The 21,754-nt window shown below is 49.2% G+C and overlaps 1 protein-coding gene across 1 annotated transcript in view; it reads right to left on the bottom strand.

Moving 5' to 3' along the window:
* Positions 1–5,370: 5,370 nt before the first annotated feature.
* LOC130491838 (septin-4-like) overlaps positions 5,371–21,754 on the bottom strand; it is a 37,763-nt gene continuing 21,379 nt past the window's right edge. Inside the window, exons 8-12 of the mRNA XM_056865644.1 lie at positions 21,088–21,189; positions 20,521–20,617; positions 18,606–18,768; positions 6,702–6,801; positions 5,371–5,614 (exon numbers count right to left, since the gene is read on the bottom strand). Of these exons, the coding sequence (XP_056721622.1) occupies positions 5,555–5,614; positions 6,702–6,801; positions 18,606–18,768; positions 20,521–20,617; positions 21,088–21,189 (522 nt within the window). The 3' untranslated portion in view covers positions 5,371–5,554. The remainder of the gene's footprint in view (positions 5,615–6,701; positions 6,802–18,605; positions 18,769–20,520; positions 20,618–21,087; positions 21,190–21,754) is intronic.

The following is a 21,754-nucleotide window of genomic DNA, read 5'->3' as shown; positions in this document are numbered from 1 at the left end:
GAGTCCAATTGCCAAAGAGGCCATTTCCTCTAGGGGAACTGCTCTCTGTTGGCTGCAGATCAGTTGTAGTAGCAGGAGATCTCCAGCTAGTACCTGGAGGTTGGCAACCCTAATGCAACCATTTGCTGACATCACAGAGTGGGACTTTCCTTCTTCCCTCTCATACTGCAGCCCACTGAGGACACGCCCAAATTTTGTTCTTGGGGGGTTTTCAGTGGTAGGGTTGCCAACCTCCAGGTGGCACCTGGAGATCTCCAGACAATGGAGATCAGGTCCCCTGGAGAAAATGGCTGCTTTGGAGGGTGGACTGTATGGCATTATACCCTGCTGAAGCCCCTCCCCTTCCCAAAACCTGCCCTCTCCAGGCTCCACCCCCAAAATCTCCAGGTATTTCCCAACCCAGAGCTGCCAACCTCCACAATCATGGTCTGTGCTGCCTATGTTTCTTCTGGCAATGCTTAGCTTTTGCAGCACATACGTTTCCACTACATTACAAATGCCCCGGGCGATGCCTCAATGCACAGCCATGTGCTTTGGAAGTGCACAAATCAGCTGAGTTTCTTTTTTCCCCTGGCTTTGCATCCTCTAGTAACTGGCCCTGGAGGGGGGATCAGGTTAGGCCGGTACAAATTAACAATCGAAAAGGATCAGAGAGGGAGGCACCTCGTGACCAAACTGAGCCTGAGTCGGTTCACATGACAGCACTGTGCCCATCACAGAGGCAAACTTACTAGGGGTCAGGGCTGATTGTATTTTGATTTGCATGATGGGCTGAAACCTCTGGCTGATGGGTCTTGAGCCCTAGGGTTGCCAACCTCCAGGTAGTGGCTGGAGATCTCCCGCTATTACAACTGATCTCCAGGTGACAGAGATCAGTTCACCTGGAGGAAATGTCTGCTTTGTATGGTGGACTCTATGGCATTATTACGCAATGGAAGTCCCTCCCAAACCCCGCCCTCCTCAGGCTCCACCCCCAAAATCTCCAGGTGTGTCCCAACCCGGAGTTGGCAGCCTTAGCCCTCCACCCACTGACCAGACCAGTGTCTACAGATTCTCAGTCTTGAGATCAGCGTGGTGTAGTGGTTCAGAGCGGTGGTTTGGAGCATTGGACTCTGAGCTGAAGAACCGGGTTTGATTCCCCACGCCTCCACATGAGCGGTGGACGCTAATCTGGTGAACCGGGTCGGTTTCCCCATTCCTACACACAAAGCCAGCTGGGTGACCTTGGCCTAGTTATGGTTCTCTCCGAACTCTCTCAGCCCCACCTACCTCAGAGAGTGTCTGTTGTGGGGAGGGGAGGGGAAGGTGATTGTAAGCCGGTTTGATTCTTCCTTAAGTGATAAAGTTGGCATATAAAAACCAACTCTTTTGGAGGCTCCACCTCCAAAACATCCAGGTGATTCCCAGCCTGGAGCTGGCAACTCTAGCACACACCCCCCCCGCCAGACTAGCATCTACAGATGGATTAGCTCTGGCTGTTGATACATCCCACTCTTCCCCATAGCTCCCTTAGGGCCAAACCCGCTCAGCCTCTCCCCACCAGTTCAAATGGCCATTTGCCTGTTTCCTTTCAACGGGCTTTGTGAAAGCACACCAGAGACCCGCATAAAGCAATATCTTGCATACGTGGGGGGGGCGGGTCATTCTGTGGATAGGGTTGCCAAGTCCCTCTTCGCCACCGGCGGGAGGTTTGGGGGGCAGAGCCTGAGGAGGGTGGGGTTTGGGGAGGGGAGGGACTTCAATGCCATAGAGTCCAATTGCCAAAGCGGCCATTTTCTCCAGGAGAAAGCTGGAGATCTCCTAGCTGGAGAGCTCCTGCTCTTACAACTGATCTCCAGCCGATAGAGAGCAGATCCGCTGGAGATCAGTTGTAATAGCAGGAGATCTCCAGATACTACCTGGAGGTTGGCAACCCTATCTGTGGAACAACTCAATCTGCAAGGATTCGTGCAAATAGGTACCCTTCGATGAAACAGGTCCAAGAATTTTGTGTGCCACACCTCTGGAATGTTTTGCTGCTTCCGAGAGAAAGAGATCTACAAAACCACACCGTTTGAAAGTAGCTACATTTATTAGCAGGATAAAAAATATTTCCGCTAGAGCAATCTTGAATGTATAAACCTAGAATTTTACAGCCTTTCAATAAATACCATTTCTCTCCCCCCCGCCCCCGCCCAACAAATGTGCAAAGACATAATCTTTTTGGTAAGAAAATAGCAAGATTTGGGGGGCGGGAGATGCAGTCAAAGAAAATAACATTCTTTAAGGTTCTTCTCCTCCACCTGTCCCCCACATCTTCGCTGCGCCTCCCAGCTGGGAAGGGCAGGCAGCTGTGAGGAGCGAACGCAACATCTTTGGCCTGTTCAAGAATGCAAGAGGGCCGCCCGTCCCAGAATCCCTCACACCTCTTCTGTGAGCCAGCCCTGTCCCATCTATCATCAATCTTGCTAAAGTGCACCCAGAGGTCAGGTCATCAGAGGACTCTTATCGTAATTTTAAAAGTCTGAACAGCGTTTCAGGCTACTGGCTAAATCCTCCTAAATTTCAGTTGGCATCGGTGCTGCCCCTTAGGGGCCCAACCTGGTCATGTCCCACGAAGGCTCCCACCTCCTCTGAAAGATCTCACGAGCTCTCGTAAGCACAACTGTCAACATGTTCATCTCCAAAAAAAAAAAAAAATGAATAATGGGCTGAACTTTGCTTCAGTGGTTGTGCAGTCACCCACTACCAAACAAAATGTTAACAATGGGAAACAGTCAGAGAGAGAGGGCACCCAGTGATCACAACAAGCCTGCGTCTGTTCTCATGGCAGTGGTCCTTTATGCATGGCTGTTTCATTCGCCGACGATGACGACTTCGGGTCTTTGGGTTGATTATGCACGCCGTTCCCGACTGTCAGAGGTCGCCTCGCTCTCCCCCTGCCTTTCCCTGGGTTTTGCCCACGTTTTGAAATTCGAGATAAAACGGGTCTCTCAAAACACGGGCAAAATGCGGAGGAGAAACGCAGGGGGAGAGCGAGGCGACCTCTGACGGTCGGGAACGGAGTGCATAATCAACCCAAAGACCCGAAGTTGTCGGGGGGTGACGGCGAGTGAAACAGCCGTGCATAAAAAACACCAGTGTTTCACCCGTTTCCAAAGCAAACACTTTCTCAGGCGCCCATAGTTTGAATTGCGAAAAAAAAACGACAACCCGAAAACCTTAGACTGAGCTTTGGAAAAGCAGAAGCATCATCTGCACTTGTCTGTAAGGAAGTGCTTGGACATGTAACTCTCGAGTGCCCAAAGGTAGTAGTATAACCCTACTAATAATAATATTAATAATAATAACAATATAAACAGCAAATATATATATATATAGTATAATAATGATAAATAATGGAACAGCAGTAAAGAAGAGTAAAGGGGAATATTTTAAGCCAGTCCCCTACGCTAGGGTTGCCGGCTTTTCAACCTGCAAATGTTTCTGTACTTTTAACAGCGGCTTCACTTACAGACGTTTAGCAGGAGGTGACGCTTTCCTCCCCGCATCAAAAGCTTCCCTTCCACATCAAGCTCCTGTTCAATGAAAAAGGGATAAGCCAACCTGGTTTTCTTTCGGGTCAGTTGGCAACATTCTTCAATGCATCCGCTGTTTTTGCCCCCAAATAGCTGAATATTGACGCCACTGAAGGTCCAAATGCACAAACTTGCTGACATTCATTTCACAGGGGCTTCAGAATATAACTTCACAGTGATTGCTCCAAACCATGCTCAGCTGGTTCCAAGCACTCCAAAGGAGGAACCCGGCCCCCTATTTCCCAAGCAGTATCTGCTGGAATGTCATTTGTTACAACAGGGCGTCAGATCTGACGGCTTTCGAAAAGGGATCAGACACACCGACAGACGCTAGCAGGTACCTACGAAGGGCTATTCGTGACATTAACTAGGAAAATGGAGCCTCCACATTCAGAGGCAGGATACCATTGATGACCAGATGCTGGCAATACAAGACGGCCTGCCCATGAGCTTCCTCGGAGCATCCTTCTGCTACTGTTGGAAAGTTCTGATCTGAGCCAGTGTGTTCTTATTGACATTCTGTGGTTAGATTGGGTTTAACCCGTCTACCTGGAAGCAAACCTTTGGTCATGTTTGGCACCCAATCCGTGCTGCCCACCCACCCTGGAGACTTCCGCTCACTCTGCCCCTTTATTAGATCTGCAGCTTATGGAAAAAACTCTGAGACAAGTGCTGGCAGAATGGTCAGCCCAAGCAAGTTCCCATGACTGGTGAAGGACGTGCACAGGTACTGTGTGTGTTAAGTGCCGTCAAGTCGCTTCCGACTCATGGCGATGCTATGAATCAATGTCCTCCAAAGCATCCTCTCATTAACAGCCTTGCTCAGGTCTTGCAGATTGAGGGCTGTGGCTTCCTTGATGGAGTCAGTCCATCTTGTGTTGGGTCTTCCTCTTTTCCTGCTGCCTTCCACTTTTCCTAGCATTATTGTCTTTTCCAGTGACTCTTGTCTTCTTATAATGTGACCAAAGTACCATAGCCTCAGTTTAGTCATTTTAGCTCCTAGGGACAGTTCAGGCTTGATTTGATCGAGAACCCACGCATTTGTTTTTTTGGTGATCCACAGTATATTTAGGAAGTCCGTAATTTTTGTTGGACAAGCTTTGGGGGAAAAACTGGCACTGGAGTTTGAGGCAGTTTCAGCAGTATGAGCCCGAGAGAGGGCAGCGGCATGCAGGGATGGAACACTCTCAAGAGGGAACTGGGTGCTGCACACGATTCTGAACCTCTAGGAAGCTTTCCCATTCTGAGAGTAAAAGCTTGCTTGGCAACAAATTCCAATTTTGATATCCTGGGACAAAGAGGAAAAGGCGTGCATGCACACAAGGAGACACATCCAAGCTGCCAAAGGAATACTGCTCCTGATGGGATTCTGGCTACCAGATAGCATTTTGGATATTCTGCACGGGCGCTAGAGTTGGTATGATTTGCACATCCTAAGTTCTGCAGTTCTGTTATGGGTCCCACACAGCCCTCCCTATGGGCGTACAGGACCCTCCCCATTCTTGAATCATTTCTATACCGTGTCAGAGAAGCAGGGTGATCACAGAAGATTTGCCAGGAATGCTGGGGCAAGTCACCCGACACCCCAACCGGTTGGCAGCAGAGAACCAAATACCATTTCCTAAGCCCTGGCTTTGCCAGATCTTTTTGTAACCCCAGGCAGAGGAGAGAGTTCCAATGTGAACGCTATAGGAACCCCATCACAGGAATGGCCGTCAGGCAGTTCAGAGTCATGGAGAGGGCAGGCCGCTGGTGCCCAGAAGCTCAGCGGCAGCATCCAGGAGCTTTGAGATCTTTTTGTTTCGCCGATGGGCAAGCACGGTGAGGTTCGGTTATAAGGCGACCGTTGCAGCGAAGGCTTATTCAGTTTAAGGTGGAAGGTGCACGGTTAGGACCCGATGGCGGCGCATGCGCAGATGGATGGGTGAGATGTAAACAGTTTGTGGCCTCTGAGGGGAGCCAGGGAGAGAGGGGCTGTTGCCAGATGGGACGAGGGGCTAGTGGGAGTCCGTCATCTGCTGCTGAATCTTCTGCAACATTTCCTGCATTTGCCGCAGCTGAAAGGGACAAAAAGCACACCGGAAGGGGGTGACAAGCCTCAGCCTTAACAGTCAATTGCATTTTGTCCTCTGAGCCTGGGATGTGTTACTTACTTTTATTTATTAAGGTTTTTTTAAAAAAAAAACTCTGCCGAGATGACTGAAAACAAGTTACGAAGTACCCACGCCTCTGGAGAAAACACCACCACAATAAATGCAGTCAAATAGTAATAAAGGACCATAAAGCACCAAAGAGAAAGAAGAAACCCAATCCCCCCCCGAAAAATCTGAAAAAGAGTACATTCCAATGTCATAGAATCACAGAGTTGGAAGGGGCCATACAGGCCATCTAGTCCAACCCCCTGCTCAAAGCAAGATCAGCCTAGAGCATCCCTGAAAAGTGTTTTTCCAGCCTCTGCTTAAAGACTGCCAGTAAGGGGGAGTTCACCACCTCCCTAGGTAGCCAATTCCACTGTCAAACAACTCTAACTGTAAACAACTTCCCCCTAAGATCCAACTGGTACCTTTCCGCCTGCAATTTAAACCCATTATTCCAAGCCCTATCCTCTGCTGGCAACAGGAACAGCTCCCTGCCCTCCTCTAAGTGACAACCCTTCAAATACTTCAAGCGAACAATCATGCCCCCCTCAACTTCCTCTTCTCTAGACTAAACATGCATCTCAAATGCCTCCAAAGGCCTTTGTACACTACAGAGCTTGCTAAAGGTCAGAGCCTTCTTAATATTTTCAGGAAGCATATTCCACAGGTCTGGGGCCACTGCCGAACAGGCCCCACAACTGGAGGTGGGGGAAGCTGATCTAATTAGTGACTAAGGTAGCTTTATGAGCTATCGCTGTGGCTCAGGTGCGGAACACCTGTTTTGCAAATGAAAGATCCCGGGTTCAGTTCCCAGCACCTCCAGTTAAAGGATCTTAGGGAATCATTTGGAAAGACCCTTCTCTGCCAGAGACCCCAGAGAGCCAGTGCCAGTCAGACTGAGCTGGACGAACCAATTGGCACATTCATTAGGCAGCCGTCTTGCTAGTTCCTCTTGCCCTGAATCCTGGCTCCCCCTTTACTTCCACATTGCCTCTGCAGCACTCACCTCTGCATCCTTCTCCTGGATCAGCTTCTCTGTCTCCGAATCCAGCACCGGAGGGATGGCAGGGATGGGGAAATCTGTCCCGCTTTCCCTGGTGAGTTTGCTATTTAAAAAACAACAACAAGGAGAAATTATTACCGAGGGCAACTCGGGCTTGTCCATTGGCTCATCCAGGTGTTTTGCGGAAGATCCTTCAGACAATCAGACGCCTGGCTCCTCAAGAGAAGCTGCCTTTTTTGAACAGCTGAAAAGCACCACTCTGGCTTAACTAAATAAGAAGGGCTGCGATCTTCCCAAGTCTTGACAAGGGATCAGATGGATGAACCTGCTCCTGTAACCTCTCTTGCGAGGAAAAAGGTCTGACTCAGCAAAGACTTTCTATTCCTTGGCTCCATCATCAACCCAAAGGGAGACTGCAGCCGAGACATCAGAAGGAGATTGAGACTGGGAAGGGCAGCCATGAAGGAGTTAGAAAAGATTCTGAAGCATAAGGACGTGTCACTGGCCACCAAGGGCGAAAAGGTGTGGGTGGTTTTGCCTTGGATCTGCCGCTCTCTAGATGCACATTTCCCCCATCTGAATTCTCAAAACTCTGCATGGGGGCTTATTTTTTAGTTTTGAGAATTCAGATGGGGAAAATGTGCATTTAGAGAGGGGCAAATCCAAGGCAAAACCTCCCGTGTGTTTTCACCCCAAGATCAATTTAATTCGTGCCATAGTATTCCCTATTACTATGTATGGGTGTGAAAGCTGGATAGTGAAGAAAGCTGACAGAAAGTAAATTCCTTTGAAATGTGGCGTTGGAGGAGACTGGTATGGAGACCCTGGACTGCCAAAAAGCAAATCAGTGGGTTCTAGATCAAATCAAGCCTGAACTGACCCTAGAAGCTAAAATGACTAAACTGAGGCTGTTATACTTTGGTCACATTATGGGCAAAAACGGCGGTGGCTTTATCCTCCTTTAATCCCTGTTTTAGCCAGGATCGAACGCACATTAGGCGAAACGCATGCGTTCGATCCTGGCTGAATCCTGGCTGAAACAGAGATTAAAGGAGGATAAAGCGACCATGCGTTTTCGCCTTATGAGAAGAGTCACCGGAAAAGACAATCATGCTGGGAAAAGTTGAAGGCAGCAGGAAAAGAAGAAGATCCAACAAGAGATGGATTGACTCTGTAAAGGAAACCACGGCCCTTAGTTTGCAAGACCTGAGAAAGTTTGTTAAGGACAGGACGTTTTGGAGGACACTGATTCATAGGGTCGCCATGAGTCGGAAGAGACTTGATGGCACTTAACACACACACACAGCAAAGCAATGACAGTGTTCTTAAGACATCCTGAGGTCCAGAGCTGCAAGGGTCAGCCTGTCGTCGACAGATGCATGCCACAGCGGTGTCACCACAAACTGGCCAACCTGGTTGGGGTATCGTGTGGCAAATAGCAGGAGTTCCCATCTGGGAGCCCTCGCTTCACTCCCTGACTGAGTTGTGAATCTACAGAGTGGCCTTGTTTTATTTATGATTTCAATTTCTGACTTGCCCTCCCCGGCCACAGCCAGGCTCAGGGCGAGTAACAACATTACAAATCATGACGATTCTAAAAAATTTAAAACTATAATTCTCCGTTTAAAACAATCTAATATTTCATGTGGTGCGAGAATACAATAATCGCCGAGAGGGCAGATACAGACAAGCCCCCTCTAATTCATACAAACCACAGAAAAAAGGGGGGTTGGGGGGCCAACACTGCTCGCCTCACCCCTCCATGCCCCATCTGTGTTATAAGCATAACACTGGCCTCCCTAAGAGGGTTGTTGTAAATGACTGGCATATCTTCTGGCACGCTGAATACTTAGAACATGTTCTAAATACTACTTATCTGAGCTGCCAAGCCGCAACGAGTGAATAGATCGATCAAAGCTGCAAGGTCAAAGGAGGAGGGTGCTTTTTAATTGACAGGGCTGAGAGTTATGGTTAGATTTATTAATCGTTGGAAGGCTGTTTCAGTTCTGACCTGAGGACTCCTGGTTGGGGTTACTTTATTTTAAATGGCCTTTGTTTCCATCATCATTATTATTAAGGGATACTTCCCCCTCTCCTTCAGAAATGCACATTTATTTAAATCTAATGTCAGTGAAAAGGCAGGGCATTAAATTGACTGAACAGTCCTTAATCAGTAAGCATCCCCGATGACTATTTATTGTTGATTTTGTATCATTTGGTGCAATTGTGGCTCATTGGGACCTGCCGGCTTGAACGTTTCCTTGGAGGCGGTGAGCTGCCTTGGTGTCATGGCGGCAGCTCACGTCAGACGACTTGTTGGGACTTTTGCCGTTCACAAAGTGGCTGCCACACACAGAGGCCTCTGTAAAGGGGAACAGAGAAGACTGGCTGCTCAAAAGTCAAAATGAATACTAGTCACGATGCACACCTACTCTCTCCAGGATCAGAGAAGCGTGCCTATTATATCAGGTGCTGTGGAACACAGGCAGGATGGTGCTGCCGCAGTCGTCTTGTTTGTGGGTTTCCTAGAGGCACCTGGTTGGCCACTGTGTGAACAGACTGCTGGACTTGATGGGCCTTGGTCTGATCCAGCATGGCTCTGCTTATGGCTGCTGACTTGGAAGGCTTTAAGAGGGGAGTGGACATGTTCATGCAGGATAGGGCTATCCATGGCTATTAGTCCCAATGGCTACTAGTCATGATGCACACGTAGGATGAAAACGCATGGTCGCTTTATCCTCCTTTAATCCCTGTTTCAGCCAGGATCGAACGCATGCGTTTCACCTCATGTGCGTTCGATCCTGGCTAAAACAGGGATTAAAGGAGGATAAAGCGACCATGCATTTTCGCCTCTATCCTCTCCAGGATCAGAGGAGCATGCCTATTATATTGGGAGCTGTGAAGCAAAGGCAGGATGGTGCTGCTGCAGTCGTCTTGTTTGGGGGCTTCCTAGAGGCACCTGGTTGCCCACTGTGTGAACAGACTGCTGGACTTGATGGATCTTAGTCTGATCCAGCACGGCCTTTCTTATGTTCTTCAAAGTGTCACTGCACTGCACAGATGGTGCCTCTTCTGTTTAAATAGCAGCCGGGGCTTATGATGTGTCCAGATGGCTGTCTTTTTTATGGTGTGGCTACGGAAAGTCTTTGGCTTTCCTTTGGAGTTTCAGCGTTCTCTTCTTCTTTTCCATTCCTGTGAGCAACTTCTTATGTCCTCCCCCCACCCCCATCCCCATCCCCCAGGAAAACCCCCAACTGTGAGCATTCATGTACCCAGAAAGATGACCCCTTCTTCAGTGCAGTGTGTATTCCTAGAATGGGCACGGGCTGATTACTGAGTCATTTTAGAGCAGTGCCCTCCACAGACTCTCTGTGGCATTGCATGCAGCCTTAGCTTAGAGCAGGAGTGTCAAACGTAAGGCCCGCGGGCCGGATCTGGCCCCTTGAGAACTCTTATCCATCCCGCAAGCCGGCCACCCCCACCCCCCACTCTCGATCTGGGCTGGCGAAGCATGCCCTGGCCCAACCGAGTGACATTTTATCTCATATCTGGCCCTCGTAACAATTGAGTTTGACACCTAGGGTTGCCAGGTCCCTCTTCGCCACCGGCGGGAGGTTTTTGGGGCGGAGCCTGAGGAGGGCAGGATTTAGGAAGGGGAGGGACTTCAATGCAATAGGGTCCACCTTCCAAAGCAGCCATTTTCTCCAGGTGAACTGATCTCTATCGGCTGGAGATCAGTTGTAATAGCGGGAGATCTCCAGCTACGACCTGGAGATTGGCAAACCTATTGACACCCCGGGCTTAGAGCACAGCTTTGGGCAAGCATGAGGATCCAAACCTTGTACAGCCTGTGAGCTGTTTGCAAATTTTAAGAAAAGGTAGACGACACCACCAAAAAAATGGGCTATGGGGCCATTCGCAAAGTTGCTACCATGGAGAGCAAGTCCACCTCTTTGCTGTTTGATTTCAGTTTAAAAGGGTTGCCTCCCTGCATGGCCACAGGAAGGGAGGGCCAAGACCAGAGACATAAGAGAGTGTGTCTCTGGCCAAGACACGGTCACCCGGCTGTGGAATGCCTGTCCAAGATAAGCTCAGCACTTTGTTAGTCAAACAGCTGGTAGGGATGGACCCAAAGGTCCCTGTTATTTTCTGTTCCATTAAAGACCACTTGAATTATATCCCAAAGAAGCAAGCGGGCACCAAGAAACACATTAGCGGGCACCATGGCTCCCATGGGCATAGTATTCAGGATCACTGACTTAGAGGGTGTCCAGTTTCAAGGATGGGAAAGGTGTGATGCTAAAAGGAATGTCAGAGAATGACTATAAAGAAGCACGAGTTCCTTCAGAAGAAGGAATCTATTGATTTTCCAAAGGACCGTTAAAAGGGGGAGAGAATTGGTTGCTCATGAGGGTCTGTCTCCAAATGGCAGAATTTTAGAAAAATTAGAGAGAGTGCACATACATACAAACACTGTGATTGAGAATATGTATTTGTAGAATCATGTCTTTCCATGCAAGATGAACATTTGGACCTGTAAGCAACTTCATTTTGCAGGAAAGTAATATTTCTGTCTGGGTGATCTGCAAAGGCTGTTAAAATGCATGTATCTTCTACTATGTTGCCCACACTTGTCTAGGAGTCTTTGGCCTTTTATGCATGGGAGTTTTACCTGGGGTTCGAGGCTCTCTTGAGCCACACTTTTCTGTTCCGAATCCTAAAAATGCTATGCATGTTGTTGTTTGCCCTGGAGAAAGTCCTGGGGTTTCCAGAGTACTGCACAATCACCAGCAAAAATCCGGAAGTGTCTGAGTCCCCGCCCCTTGAAAAAGCTGCTTTGTAATTGGCTGTAGTGCTTACTGTGAGAAAAATATCACACACACCCCGCTCCCCTCTCCCAAGCTTTGGCTAATGCACGGAAATGGGGACGTTTTGACCCGGGGCTGATCTTAGGGGAGATCAAACAATTGCCTTACAACAGGACCGGGAAGACCCAGACATTGCACAGGATGGGTGCGAGGTCACCTCTTCGGGGTGGAAAGCTCATGCATAACCCCAACGAAAAACCGAGTCAGACCAGGGGAGAAAGTAAGTCAAAGTGCTCATGCATAAGAGACCTTTGTGGCCAGAAAAACTCTACAATTTGTTGTACGAATGCCGAAGCACCTGCCCACCCCCCTCCACACATACACACGGCGGGTTCTTTACCCCGTGATATCAACGGACATTTCAAATTGCCCTAGAAACAGACCCATGTAAATGCTGGCCCCTCCCTCAGTCCTACCTCATGGTGCTTTTAAGAGATAAAAATAAGGCCGAGGCCAAGGGGGCAAAGTAGGTTAAAATTATTTTATTATTCAGAATAGAATTTCCCTACGTGTTTCACCCAAGAGGCTTCTTCGGGGGAATCTGTAATATATAATATATAATTACATTACTGAGTTTATAAATGTAGTTATTTGGTTAAAATTATACAGGCAAATAAAGCACTATGTTAAGAGTCAGAATACAATCTATCACAGATCCCCCCCTGAAGAAGCCTTTTGGGCAAAACAAAAAGGAAAATTCTGAGAAATAATTTTTTAAAAATCTATTTTGCACCACTGGCCTCAGCCTTATTTTTATCTCCCGTTGCTGGCGTGGGCTTTTTATTTCCCATTGTGCTTTTAAGCCATGCCTATCACGCTTCAAGTATTATTTCTGTCTTCATCTCAAGGTGGAAAAGCCATGTGAAGGCAGATGGGCAACAGTGTTGACTGCCCGGTGCTGGTCCACCTGGACTACCCCTGCCCCCCACCACCTTTCCTCCTCCTACATTTGCCTACTTATCCTGACTCTAAAAGTGTTCTTGTAAAGACCATTCCACATCTTGCTATGAAGCCCAGGCACATTTCTCCCCCATCCTGTCCAAGATTTTTCTCTCGAGCTGCTTGGTGCTATAATGAGGAGGAGGGATGGGGCATACAGGATGAAGACAGATGCAATGTTTTTAGCGGGTGAAAACAGAAGCAATGCTTTTAGAAGGTGAAGGCAGAAATAACGTTATTAGAATATATGAACACATGAAGATGCCTTATACTGAATCAGAGCCTTGGTTCATCAAGGTCAGTATTGTCTACTCAGACTGGCAGTCGCTCAGGCAAAAGTCTTTCACTTCACCTACTGTTTGTCCTTTTAACTGGAGATGCCGGGGATTGAACCTGGGACCTTCTGCATGCCAAGCAGATGCTCTATCACTGAGCCATGACCCCTCTCCAGAACCATGAGGTTGCTCTGGCAGCAGCCCTATTGTGTTTGATCCAAAATGTACCTCTTCATCCCTGTATCACACATCATTTGGCTTCATGAACAGATACATGAATGGACATGCGGGGGTGGGGGGGTCTTCTAACAATGGAGGAAATGGGCTGCCTGACACTATGGGGAAGGGGGTAAGATTGACATCTGACCTGGCATTTGATTCACTGGTGTGCACACCTCTCATTTCAGTTACAAAGTTTGGAGAAAGCTGTCTCCCTCCTTGGCTGAAGGAAGCACCCCATGCTTCCTTTGTCAACGGTATACTTCCCCGTCTAATCCATATCCTCAAGCAATTTCATCTTCCATCAGCTCCTGCAGCTCTTTCAATCAAGCTGGCCCAGAACCAGATTCTAAGTGTCTGGCCCACTCTCAACCATTCCCTACGTCCCGTTCCCTCTGCATCGCCACTTCCCCCCAGCTCACTATTTATGTGTGGGGATTATCACAGTTATACAAACTGGGAAAGACTGTGGCTCAGTGGATGAGCACCTGCTTTGCGCGCAGAAGGTCCTGGGTTCAATTTTCTGCCATTTTCGGTTACGGGATGTCAGGCAGCCAGCGTTTGGTCAGACCTTTCTCCATCCGAGGCCTTGAGAACCTGCTGTCAGTTAACAATGGAGGATGGAGGAATGGTCTGACTCTGTACAAGGCGGTTCTTGACTAGGAGGTCCCCTGGCTCAATGGCGGAAGGTCTTCATTCCATGCGTGCTGTGTACCGTTAAAGGTTCTCACTTTTCTTCGCACGAGACCCAGAAGAGAGGCTGCCAGAATACTGCTCCTAAGAATTTTTCATCTGCTGTAATCACGTTGGGTTCTACCTTTGCATCCTGACTCCCTTTTCTGCAACACCCCTCCCACCTTCTGCCGACTGGGATATAAGGGCTCAGGGATCCCACTTGTATCTGATGAAGGGAGCTTTGACTCTTGAAAGCTTACTACCCTGAAAATCTTGTTGGTCTCTAAGATGCCACTGGTCTCTAATCTACCTCTGCCAGAATACTAACTCGGACCATTTATGCACGGCTATTTCCTCGCGGTCACCCCACCGACTACTTTGGGGCTTTGCTTTGATGACGCTTGCATTTTCCAGCCATCAGAGCTCACCTCGCTCTCCCCGCGCGTTTCACCCGTGTTTTCTGGATTCGTGTTTAGCCAGCATCCAGAAAATGAAGGAAATACACATGGAAACACGCCAGGAGAGGGAGGCGACATCTGATGGTCGGAAAATGCAAGCATAATCAAAGCAAAGCCTTGAAGTGGTTGGCGGGGTGACCGCGAGGAAACAGCCATGCATAAATGCCCTCGGTATAAGGAACTTTCATCCTCTCGTGCACTGTCCCATTTTGCCAGCAACGTAGCAAAAGACCAGCCTCCTGCCTAGGCTTGCCAGGGTACCCCCAAGGGTGCAGACACTATCAGCCTGGCCAACCTTAATCCACACCTCCCCCAAGACACCTCCTTCCCACAGGCAAAATGTAATGGACCCGAGACAGTTGCGTGTTGGAAATAAGCACTTTATGTAAATGGGCAGAAGCCAGACAAACATAGCTTTGGGTGGAAAGAGTTTGGAAACGCCCCGGCTTGGCACTGGGGTCAGGGGGGCCGGCGTGGATCCTCAGAGGCTCTGAGCCCAGTGCGGTCCTAGCGCCCGCGAACGAGAGGCGCTGCCTGGGAGGGGCTCTCGTCGGCTCACTCCATAGAGCAGTCGCTGCAGCAAAGTCTCAGGGCGGAGGGGTCTCTCCTGTTCCCAAGAGGAGGGCAGCGGAACAAGGGAACGAGATACCAAGCTTAGAACAAAGCTGCTCGGGAAGAGGGACCCCCATCTGAGGACGCCCCCCTCCCCCAGCCTCTATCCCCTCTCGCTTACTCAAGGGGAGCTCTCCTGATTGGCTCTGAAGCTGGACTAGATCCTCACCTGACACAGGTGAGCAGCCAAGGGGTTTGGCCTGGGTTCAGTCCTGCTTCTCGCAAGACTTGGCATTTCGGCGTGGGCAAACTGCTCTCTTTCCCATCCAAGTCAGTTCTTTTCTTTAGCTGCTTTCACGCACATTGGATAAAGCACTTCAATGCATTTTAGCAATCGTTTGCAAGGGGATTTTCCTATTTCACACAGGAAAATCCAGTTGCAAGCTACTGTTAAAGTGCATCAACCAGTATGTGTGAAAGCAGCTTATTTTTAATCTCCATGCCGGGAGAGGGAATCTCGCTCCCAGAAGACTGCCTCGTAAGGTTCTCGTTGGGATGCTGAACAGGTAATATGGGTGTTTGGGATGTTTTGCAGAAGCTAAAGGTGCCACAAAATTCAAGAAATTATGCTGGCATTCTATGCCCCCCCAAAAATAAAAGACCCTGCCTTTATTTAAAGAGGACTAGAACCTTGGAGGGCATTTGGAATGGAAACTCAGAAAGCCAAGGCAGAAAATTGGGCTCCCAAGTTCCATGTGCCCTTTCTGGCACACACTTGCTCATTAATAAATTTAACTGCCAGCGGCACTTGGATGGCACACATTCTGGCACTGACAGAGGGATGGGTACTGCTCTGGCCATAGAAAGCCAGTGTGGTGTAGTGGTTAAGAGAGGTGGGCACTAATCTGGAGAACCGGGTTTGATTCCCCATTTCTCCACATGAGCAGCAGCAGACTCTAATCTGGTGAACCGGGTTTGATCCCCCTCTCCTCCACACGAAGCCTGCTGGGTGACCTTGGGGGCTAGTCACAGTTCTCTTCAAGCTCTCTCAGCCCCACCTGCCTCACAAGGTGTTTGTTGTGGGGAGAGGAAGGGAAGGCGATTGTTAGCCAGTTTGAGAAGCCTTAAAGGTAGAGAAAATCGGGGTATAAAAACCGACTCTTCTTCTTCATTACACACCCTGTGAGGACTCCAGATGTTCTGGGTCGTTGCCCTGGCTTAACTGGTGGCTCCTAGTGGTGTATGGAGCTTTGGCGAGCCACACTAGTGCCCGCCACAACTGAGGGGTCAGGCTCATTTTATCAATTTAGAGCAATTTGGTATCCTGCGGCTAATCTTGTTTTTGTTGTTTTTGTTTTTTGCGGTCAAGTTGCAGCCAACTTATGGAGACCGCTGGTGGGGTTTTCAAGGCAAGAGATTGTCAGAGGTGGTTTGCCGTCGCCTGCCTCCTTGTCACGACCCTGGTATTCCTTGGAGGACTCCTATCCAAATACTAGCCAGGGTCAGCGCTCAGAGTGCATGAGAGCCAGCGTGGCATAGTGGTTTAGAGCGGCGGACTCTAATCTGGAGAGCCAGGTTCGATTCCCCACTCCTCCACATGAAGTCTGCTGGGTGGCCTTCAGCAAGTCACAGTTCTCTCGGAACTCTCTCACCCCACCTACCTCACAAGGTGCCTGCTGTGGGGGGGGGGGAAGGCGATTGTAAGCAGCTTAAAGGTAGAGAAAAGGTAGAGAAAGGTAGAGAAAAGCAGGGTACCTTAAAGGTAGAGAAAAGCAGGGTACAAAAAAACAACTCTTCTTCTTCTTCTGACTGGCCCAAGGTCACCCAGCAAGCTTCTATGGTGCAAGTGGGGATTTGAACCTGGGTTTCCCAGGTCCTAGTCCGACACCTTAACCACTGCACCACGCTGGCTCTCAGCTAGTCTTGTACAGTAGGCTTAAACAGTAGGCTTAAAAACTGAAGTTCACCTCTCAATGTCTCCTGCTTATCCAATGGCTGAACTTGTTGTGATGTCATGGAATATTCACACACATTTTAACTGCTCAGGCAGGGAAGCATCTGTCATGGGCCTAATTAGATGACACACTGATCAATGATCACATTTATCGAGCAATCTCTTTTTGAGAACAGCAGCCGTGGATGATCCCCATGTGGATTGGGGCTGCACCCGCGGGAGGGGACAGAGAAGGATTAACTCTACTGCCCCGCATGCTTTTGCCATCTGAAACCGCTAGTCAATTTAGCACAGTGGTTAGAACTTCAAATAAGGATTTGGGAGATCCAGGTTCGAATCCTCACTCCACCGTGGAAGTTTGCTGTTTGGGCCAATCACTCTCCCTCAGGTTAACACTCCCCAGAAGGTTGTTGTGAGGATAGAATGAAGCAGAAGAGCACATTATTGTAAGCGTCTTTGAGTTCCCACTGGGGAGAAAAGCGGGGGATAAATATCTAGATAAATAAACAAATGTTCTGTGCGTTATTAAGATCCTCTGAAAGAAAAATGGAAGACGATATCCAACTTTTTTTTCTTTCCAAGGCCAACAACAGCATAAAGGGAGTTGTTTCCATTGATGAAACATTGGGGGTTGAATTCCACCCCATCTGAATTGGAATAACTTTCTTTCCCCCTGTTCTTAGACCGAGGTCTTGAACAATAAAACCATAAAACTTCAATAAGACCCATCTCTAAAAACACCTCCCTTCGTCTCTTCTCTGCAGCCTCCAAAAAACGAGCAACAAAATAGGTATGCTGAGGGTCAGATTCCTCTAGGCATGGTCGCTTTAGCCTCCTTTATTCCCTGTTTCACCCTGACCTGGGTGGCCCAGGTTAGCCTGATCTCGTCAGATCTCAGAAGCAAAGCAGGGTCAGCCCTGGTTAATATTTGGATGGAAGACCTCCAAGGAGTACCAGGGTTGCTGTGCAGAGGAAGGCACTGGCAAACCACCTGTTAGTCTCTTGCCATGAAAGCCCCAAAAAGGGGTCGCCGTAAGTTGGCTACGGCTTGACAGCACTTTACACACAGACCCACATTCCCTGTTTCAGCCAGGATCGAACACATGCGTTTAGCTGAACATGCGTTCGATCCTGGCTGAATCCTGGCTGAAACAGGGAATAAAGGAGGCGAAAGCGACCGTGCGTTTTTGCCCTAAAAGGAACTGAACCTTTTGCTCCAAGGTTGCTCGAGAAGATGTGGACCATTTGTTAAAACACGGTATAATCCATTTTAGCCCAAGTTGGTATATATAAGGACAGTGCAAAAGGATATGTACCAAGGAGTCCACTGACTGAAGAGGGAAGGGACCGGGATGACCTATTTTTGTTTTTTTGGTGTTTTTTTAAAAAAAACTTAAATAAAATCTTGCAATGCTTTCTAGGGAACTGGGAGTCCCCTTTCTCCCAAGGAATCAAGGCAAAGCCTGCACCCTACTGTGCACTAGTCCCCACACAAATCTGAGCAAACCGATTTCAATGGTGGATCATTTATTTGGATTGCATGACGGTTTCCCCGCCATTGATATAGGCTGAGTCCATTGGTATATGGCCGTGAAAAAGTCCTGCTCTTGGGGCCCTATTGTTAGTGGAGTGGGGTGGTTAAGGAGAGAGAGAAAACTAGGAAACTCAAGCCAATGCTAACCTTCCTCCAGAACGATCTCCGTTGGACACGGCTGCCCAATCTTGTGACCCCCTCACACCCCAGGTGAGGACTCTTAAGATAACACTGAACGCCTCTCCACCTCATGCCTGTTATTGGGGAGTTGATAACACTGTTATGGGGAGGGGGGAAGCCATCCCGGGTTGCGTTTCCACCTGCCGTGCCCCTGCCACCCTCCCTCTTCTGCCAGCACCGAGAAAACTCTCGCCGCCTCCCCGTCCCTCCCCCCCCCCGCACACCTGTCCCCCTCGCGGCCCCCACGACATACTTGCGATTCCGCTCTTTCACCACCATGCGGGTCATGCTCTGGATGCAGTGCGCCCGGTAGTTTTCGTAATGCGTCTCCCGCGTCACGTCCTTCAGGTCCTGCATATGGGTCCTCACCAGCATGGTGCGCAGCTTGATGAAGTCACAGTGCGTGGGGTTCTCCACTGGCCGGAGGAGACAGAGGTTCAGAAGGGCCATCAGGGAGGGGGACACAAGGAGGGTGGGGCAGAGCGCTCGCATTGCTGCAAGCGCCGGTTCCCAGGCTTGGTTTCTGTCAATTCCCGCTAAAGGGTCTGCAGATGCAAATGCCAGGCAAGACTTTTCTCTGCCTAAAACCGTGGAGAGTTGCTGATGGTCAGAGGAGGCAGGGACAATTCCAGGTTTTGGGGGGGAGGGCATAGGGTTCCCAGGAGTCCTTTCCCCTCTTCTGCTCACCCCAGGCCCTCCTCTCACACCCTCCTTCTTTCCCACCCATCAACATGCCTCCCAGTTCCCTGTGTGTCCTTCCCCTGCCCACTCGCAAGCCAGCATGGTTAAGAGCAGTGGTTTGGAGGGGTGGACTCTGATCTGGAGAACCGGGTTTGATTCCCTTACTCCACCACATGAGCAGATGAATTTCACAGATGAATTTTCCCAGGATGAATTTCACGAGTATCCAACCCTAGATATCTCCTCCCCCCTTTTGGACACTCACCCTTGAGAGCTCAAAAGGGCACTTTGGGGGATTGTCAACACTGGCAAATATGTCTTGGAGTTTTCAGACTTTAATCACAGATTTTTGGCAGTGCCAACATTCACATGGGCACGGTCTCCAGATTCCGCTTGACTGCTCTGTATTTGTATTTCACAGTCCTCATTTGCTTCATTAACTTGATCCACACTGGGAGCCAGTGTGGTGTAGTGGTTAAGAGCGGGGGTTTGGAGCGGTGGACTCTGATCTGGAGAACCGGGTTGGATTCCCCCACTCCTCCACATGAGCGGAGGACTCTAATCTGGTGATCCGGGTTGGTTTCCCCACTCCTACACACGAAGCCAGCTGGGCGACCTTGGGCAAGTTACAGCTCTGTAAGGGCTCTCTCAGCCCCACCTACCTCACAGAGTGTCTGTTGTGGGGAGGGGAAGGTTTGGTTTGGTTTTTTCTTTCTTTAAGTGGTACAGAAAGTCAGCCTGTAAAAACCAACTCTTCTTCTTGTTGCTCTATTGCCTACTTAGACTGGCAGCAGCTCTTCAGGGCCTCTCATGTTACCTACTGCCGGCGCTTACTGGAGATGCTGGGGATTGAATCTGGTACCTTCTGCATGCCGAGCTGATGCTCTGCTACTGAGCCATGGTCCTTCCCCTGACATGGTGGACTTTGCCCCTGCTGTCTGTGAACGCTCCGCTGGATCTGAGCCAGTAAACATGATACAATCCTCCTCAAATCCAGCTCCTTTTCCCTTTTGAATATACCGGGTTGCATCCAGTGGAAAACAAAATGAAAGGAGTAAATGGAGCAGATCTCTCCCCACTCACAGATCTCTCAGGTGAGGGGCCGTGGCTCAGTGGTAGAGCCTCTGCTCAGCATGCAGGAGGTCCCAGGTTTAATCCCCGGCATCTCCAGTTTAAGGCACTAGGCAGGTGGGTGATGTGAGAGACCCCTGCCTGAGACCCTGGAGAGCCGCTGCCAGTCTGAGCAGACAATACTGACTTTGATGGACTGGGGGTCTGATGCAGCATAAGGCAGCTTCACGTGTTCATTTGTTCACTTTCCTGTCCCCAAACAGCCTGTGGTTTGCTCTCAACACCCTCTCAGAGGGTCCTTAAAACCTCCTGAACAAAATGCAATCTACCCTGCTGGCTGCCCCACAACTTGTGGGCATGGCCCACGTTTCTTAGACAAGGCACCAAGCCAGGAATGGGAATGAGCTCTCGGTTACCTTCCACAATGCCCCACGGGTACAGCCTCCCGCGGACTCGTCTGCCTTTGGCCTCCACCACCGTGTTGCTGCCAATCACAGCAAAAGGGATGCTCTCCTGGAAGAGAACAGAACTGTCAGAGGCATGCCTGCATGGTGGCAGCAACCCACGTGGGTACTTTATTGATCTACTCTTTCCGGTTGACTTATTTTCTTTCCATCTCTCACGGCGACTCATGCAGTCATGCTCAATCTGCTCCTGTGCTGAGAGTATGCACGTGGGCATTTTCTTTTTAATAAATGTTTTGTAGTTTTTCATGGTGGCAGTTGCTCACTGTACCACAGAGAACTCCACCATTTGAACATGCTGTTTTAAACAGGCTTCCACATTTACCACTTTGTCTAGAATCGCCCTGATTTGCTCACTCGTTTTTCACAGAGAATCCTGACGCCACCCCTGGCAACCCTTGGCCTTCCAGTGTTTTCCTGGTTGTCCTCCCTGTCTTTTTTCAGACCAGATTTGTGGCCATTTTTCACAGCTTAATTGCAACACCAAGTTGTTGCAGGCTCCTCCCTTCTTCTCCTTACCTTAAGGGCCAGGTCCTGCATCTTAAAATCATCATCTTCGTCTGAATCACATTCAGGGAACTGGTAGATCCGGATTCCAAACTGCTCGATTTCATTACGGATCTAGAAGGGGGGGAAATGCTGCCTGTCACTGACAAAGCTCAATCATGACTTAGCTCCATATTTGCTACAGGCTGAGGGCCAAACGACACATGACTACAACGGGTCCACATCAAAAGTGGCAGCCATGTGTCTAATTTGCCTCTTGTCATGATGGTGGCAGTGGAAAGTGCTATCAAGTCACAGCCAACTCATGGCAACCGCTGGTGGGGTTTCCAAGGCAAGAGACGTTCAGGGGTGGTTTGCCATTGCCTGCCTCTGCATAGTGACCCTGAACTTCTTTGGTGGTCTCCCATCCAAATACTAAACAGGGCTGACCCTGCTTAGCTTCTGAGATCTGATGAGATCTGGCCAACCTGGGGCTATCCAGGTCAGGGCCTTTGTCATGGTAGCACCATGTTTTGCATCACTAGCTGCAGAGGGTAGGAAAAAAATAAAACCATTAAACAAGGTAAGCGCTATTAGCTACTATGGAAATGAAGAGCGGACCTGGACACATAACTGACATTTTTAGCAGCAGCAGTGTGTTTAAAAGTCCCAAAGAGAGCTCTTCCCGCATCCCCACATG

The sequence above is a fragment of the Euleptes europaea genome, chromosome 19 (genome assembly GCF_029931775.1).
Source record: "Euleptes europaea isolate rEulEur1 chromosome 19, rEulEur1.hap1, whole genome shotgun sequence".
NCBI classification, from domain to species: Eukaryota; Metazoa; Chordata; class Lepidosauria; order Squamata; family Sphaerodactylidae; genus Euleptes; species Euleptes europaea.
Note: the sequence above shows the minus strand (reverse complement) of the source record. Positions and strands in the feature narration are given on the sequence as shown.